Source organism: Phalaenopsis equestris, unplaced genomic scaffold, assembly GCF_001263595.1.
Source record: "Phalaenopsis equestris unplaced genomic scaffold, ASM126359v1 Scaffold221487, whole genome shotgun sequence".
Taxonomy (NCBI): domain Eukaryota; kingdom Viridiplantae; phylum Streptophyta; class Magnoliopsida; order Asparagales; family Orchidaceae; genus Phalaenopsis; species Phalaenopsis equestris.
The window spans coordinates 98,182-103,834 of record NW_018239707.1 but is presented as its reverse complement, the minus strand read 5'-3'; the positions used below and the strand labels follow the sequence as shown (position 1 = coordinate 103,834).

At 31.3% G+C, this 5,653-nt stretch overlaps 1 protein-coding gene across 1 annotated transcript; it reads left to right on the top strand.

Moving 5' to 3' along the window:
- Nucleotides 1–557: 557 nt before the first annotated feature.
- On the top strand, nucleotides 558–1,688 carry LOC110037576 (bifunctional monodehydroascorbate reductase and carbonic anhydrase nectarin-3-like; the record flags this gene model as incomplete). Its single annotated transcript, XM_020742250.1, has 5 exons — nucleotides 558–618; nucleotides 953–1,058; nucleotides 1,246–1,413; nucleotides 1,520–1,573; nucleotides 1,665–1,688. Coding segments are annotated over 5 exons (413 nt in total), but the record flags the coding sequence as incomplete, so codon positions are not given.
- Between the last annotated feature and the right edge of the window lie 3,965 nt (nucleotides 1,689–5,653).

Below are 5,653 nucleotides of genomic sequence, written 5' to 3'. Positions count from 1 at the left end.
CTAACAATATTTTAACGCCTGTTTACTTTGACTTTGGATGGGAAATGGAGAGCCTTGCTTACTATAAATAGAACTCGAATTTACATAAATTTCATTCTCATTTACGTTTTCTCATACTTTCTGGTTGCCAATGAAGTCTATAATGGAGCTTTTTAGGCAACTTTTCCTCATCATCTCTATAGTGGATTTTCTCTATATCAAACATTGTTCATTGGCCTATGGTATATGAACTACTATTGAATACACAGTATTTGCATATCTTTTTGTTTGAAGATTTTATTTCATCTTTTTTATGATATTTGATATTATAATGAGGTCCTCAAATGCAGAGCATGAAGAGTTTAGCTATAAAAATAAAGAAGCTACCTTTCTTATATTCTTGCAAGCAATCTATTAACACTTACAATTTCTCTTTTTACAGGATTATGCAACGAATGCAAGACCGGTGCAACCACTTAATGATAGGGTCGTTCAACTATTCGTTTGAATATTTACAGACCAACTCATCCAGAGACTTCAATAAATCTTTGATCAAATAGGATTTATGTAATATTCAGAATACTCGCTAAAACAAATGCATTGGCATATGCCTTCAGAAAATATAATTAATGGTCATCGGTAAGAGTTATGAATATTTATTCAAATTGAATCTCTCAATAAAAATAGTTCATACACTTGCAAATTGCCTTCTTTAGTAAAATAAAAATAAAAATGTGTGATATTACTTAAGGATTTATATGCATGCAAAACAATAGTCATATTCTATAACTAGGATAATAGTTATCAAAGCAAGCAATTTTTTATATGACCCATTGATGGAACTTGTTATAGTTCAAAATACTATAAATATAATTTTCCTATCTCAAATAAAAACATATCTTTAATAATCACTAATATTTCTCAGAAATCTTAGTACTCAAAGCACTAATTATTAATATATTGGTCAAATCAGATTTGATTTAGAGGTTCATTTGCTTCACCAACAAACTACTGGCCATAAAATGGCTATGATAAGCAACTTATTCAAAGTCGGTGATCCAGATCCATTCTTCACCAAGGTATTCAATTTGTTACCTTATAAGTTTATGCATATATGCTCCATATAAATGCATGAGTATGTTTTATTATAAAGCGATAATTTACGTAAATCTATAAATTATTATAATTGAATATGTACTAATGTTTGTTTTTCAGTACTTAAACATTATCATTAATTATAATTGTAAACATTATCATTGATATTAGGTTGAGAGGCATATTTCCACAATAAAAAAGAATATTGGTGCAAAAGTGGACATTGGAATCATTGATCCTAAGAAGGTAAGTAGAATGACTAAAAAATACTATAGATTGATGGGATCTATAACTATTCCACCATGCACTGAAGATGTCACATGGACTATCAATAAAAAGGTATTTTTGATCTTTTCCCATTTATAAAGTAAACATCAGCCTTCAATTTAATGCTTATAAAATAATATTATTTTGTTAACATATAAATAATAATCATTTTGTGTAGATAAGCACTATATCAACAAAGCAGCTGAATTTATTAAAAGAAGCTACTATAGATGTAAGTTCTCTCGAGACCAAAAAATAAAGAAGCTACCTTTCTTATATTCTTGCAAGCAATCTATTAACACTTACAATTTCTCTTTTTACAGGATTATGCAACGAATGGAAGACCGGTGCAACCACTTAGGTGCAACCACTTAATGAATGATAGGGTCGTTAAACTATTCGTTTGAATATTTACAGACCAACTCATCCGGAGACATAAATAAATCTTTGATCAAATAAGAGTTATGTAATATGGATACTTATCACATCAATTTTTTTTTATAGATGCTCCCATCACTCTTACAATCAACATAATATGTTGATGATGCTTGTTTGTGAAATACGACTTATAATAACAAAGATATCATTTGAGAAAAAAATAAAAAAATATCAAGCCTAAATATCAAGCCTAAGTAAATTGGTCAAGGAAATAAATTCTTGAAGAATTTTATTTTTTGCACAAGGATAAAATGTTAGAAAGTTGCCTTTCTACTAAGTGATGTCTAATGAAAAATGAAGTATATCTTATGTTTTGTTATATATGAGAATGTTATCATATTATTTTATCTATTTTATTTTCTCTAAAAAAGTTAAGAATAATATGTTTAACTTGTAAATATTTAATAATCCATTATAGAGTGAGAGCTAAATATTTATTTCAACGAGAGATCCTTGCATGTCTCAATTTTCAACCTTTTGATCACATAACATTACTTTGAATAATCATAACAATATAAAATATGGACGTCATTGCTCTTTTTCTAGATGTCTTGATTTTTGAATTGAATAAGCATGATTTTTTACAAAAAGCATAGATCATAAAAATTTTCCTTAATATATTTAGAAACTAAATAAACTATAAAAATACAAATTTATAACCAAAATGATTAATTTTTCAAGTTGATTTTAGTTACTTCAAAAATAATAAAATCAAATCATCAAAAGGCCTTGAATCAGGTTAGAAAAGTAAGCATTGAAGAGGATGGAACAAACCCATCTTTTTCTCTCTATTTGTAGGCCAAGTGTTATTGAAGCCCTCTTTTCCAGGCAAGGCATCATAGGGCTTGTTCTTTTAATAAACTTACATGGTTTTATGTGATTGAGGTTATTAATTTATGCATAATTCATCTAATAAAAATTTAAACAAGCTATATTTCATATGACAACTATTAGTTTCCATTTTGTGACCTATTTCCTTTAAATAATTTCAATGAAAAAGAAAAATATCTCAATCAAAATACATCATTCTATCATTTTAATTTTTAATAATCTTAAATTTGATCTTTGAATCTCTAATAAACTTATTTTGGTTTTTTTTAATATTTAAATTTCATAATTATTTTCAATCGTTGTCTCAAAATTCACGAAGTGATTTATTTTATTCACTAATTAGAGGCATTATATAATGGTGGGCTTTAGACCAGCATTGCCTCCACCCTCTATGATTAATAAATAAACCTCTTAAGTTTAATTTTAATAAAAGCTAAATACTCACTTAAAATTTTAAAAATGGATTATATATCTTTTGAATTGAGATAGTTTAGGATATGAGGATTTCTATGACTTTGTCCACCACCAAAAATGTTTATCAAAAATTATTTAGTATGCAAGTCTTATTTCACAATAAAATTTTGGTTTTGAAGACAATATTTAGTGCAGATAAGAGTATTTTTCTATCAACATTACTAAGTTTTAGTCAAAAGCTCTCCTTTTCATAAGGAACTATTATTCCCCTTTTTGCTAATAAATAAGGTTAAATAATCCAATTTATTATGATTAAGTAACTATAAATGTTTTTCTTCCTATTGAAATTCAATTTGAGAAATAAATTTCTCACTTCTTATAAAAAATGTGTTATTTGTTCCATATTCAATAAACAATCATTGATCATTCAAAGTCTCTTCTTTGAATAAAGTGATTCTTATAACCAGGTGTCAACATTATCTATTTATAAATGCAAGATTGGTTATGTTCTTAGTTTAATAGACTTTTGGTTTCTTGAGCCTCGAACTTTTCCTAACATATCCCAAGAGGAAATATGCATATTCTAGTATTCATTTAATAAATATTCATTTAATAACAGAAGGATCTTCTTGGATAGGTCTACAATTGTTTAAGGGATTGAAAAGATTTTTTTTATTGGATGTTTTAAGTAACCTTATTTGACCTTAACCTAATCATGAGATTTCAATAATGGTTGTTGACCTCACTTTTGGTTGAGGTCTAGTTTCTTCTTTAGAAGCCTAGAATCTAGCCATAGGACTTTCCAGCTGATTATTCCTAGAAGACTACTGATGGAACCCTCACCAATAGAAATTCTAAAACTCTTCTTTGCTCATCTTGAAAATCCACATGTTAGTTCTAACCTCTAGCACTTAGTACGTGGGACCAATATAGAGGAGCTCAAGAGGAGTCCACATAGGACTTTTTGGTCTTAGGGTTAGCCCTGGGTGGTATGAACTTGGTCAGTCTTGCACACACACACTTGCACCTGCACTCACAACCTAAAACCTAACCCAAATGTGCCTAGCTTGATCCCTTACTCTATTGGAAACACATGTGGATGGTCCCCTAAACCATTAGCCCTGGGCTAAGGTTTTGCTAAGGCCAGCACATGGAGGATCCAAAATGGAAGTTCCTATAGTATCATGGCTCAAAAAAGGGTAATTTTATGATTAACATTCTCAATTGATCCCAATTTTGACCCTTCTTGGCCCCAACTTTCCTAAATTACCAAATTGCTCCTAAACCCGAGATTTTCCAAAAATTCCCAAAATTACCCAAAGTTTCAAAGTCTCTTCAAAAATAATTTCAAACCATTCTAAATCACTCAAGTTGGCGATAACACCCCAAATTTTCCAAAATCCACAAAATTACCAAAATACCTTTAAAACCCCAAAAATTCCAAAAATTTCCAAAATCCCCAAAACCACTCCAAATGTCCCCAAAATCAATTTGAATCACTCCATTGAGCCCAATTCGACTAAATTGACCCTAGTTGACCAAAATCCCCAAATCGCCCCTAAATGCCTAATTTGCCCAAATCACTCCCAAATTCCACCAACTTGATTTCAATCTCACCCAATTTCAACTCCAAACTCAAATTAATCACCACCAATCCCAATTGAAACCAAATACAAGCCTAATTGAACCCAATTTCAAGCTCAATTGCAAGCCCAATCCAAAACCCCCAATTTAGCCATACCCTTAAATTCCCCCAAATTGAACCTCATGATCAAATCAATTTCCCCGAATTTGAGTTTTAAATTCTACATAACACTTCCCCAAATTAATTTAAACAATAAATTGACCCAAATTTGAACTAAAAGCTCACCACAATCCAACTTAAGCTAAAACCCCAAATTTTGACCAAAAACCCAAAGTCCATCAAATTGAACCACTTAACTCCCAAATTTCCACTCAATTAATGTCTAAGACTCTTCATAACAATCACCCCCGTCAAATTGAACCATAAATTCAACCATATCCAAACCATAGCCCAATTCAAACCCAATTCTAACCCAAATGCCCCAAAATTGACCAAAAGCCCAAATTCCAACAAATTGACATTTCAAATCAATTTAAAATCACCCAATTCCTTTTCCAAACTTATCATGACAATCATCCAAGCCAAATTGATTAACCATTTGACCCAAACCTTAGCCCAAACCCAACCTACAACGAAATTTGACCCAAAGCCCCATTTTTGGACCCAAGCCATACATTTGACAAAATCAAACCAAATTGACCAACCCAAGCTCACCATAGCCAATATTTGGACCATAAGAACAATCCTAGATCCACTTAGACCAACCTAGTTGAGCCATGGACCAAGATCCCTTAATTTATGGGATTCTTACCAAATGTGGCTAAACCAAGGGAAGATCATCCACCAGCCTTCCCAGTCCCCAAGTTAATCACTATTAAGACTTCTGTGAGATTCCTGAGCTAACTGGGCACCTCTCTTGGCATGTCCGACAGGCCTAGTCACCAGAGAGCCCCAAAACCGAGAGCTACCCAATCTTAAACCAAACCAGTTGCACTCATCCAATGTGTCCAACCCCCATTGGTCACTTACACATCTCTCCCTTTC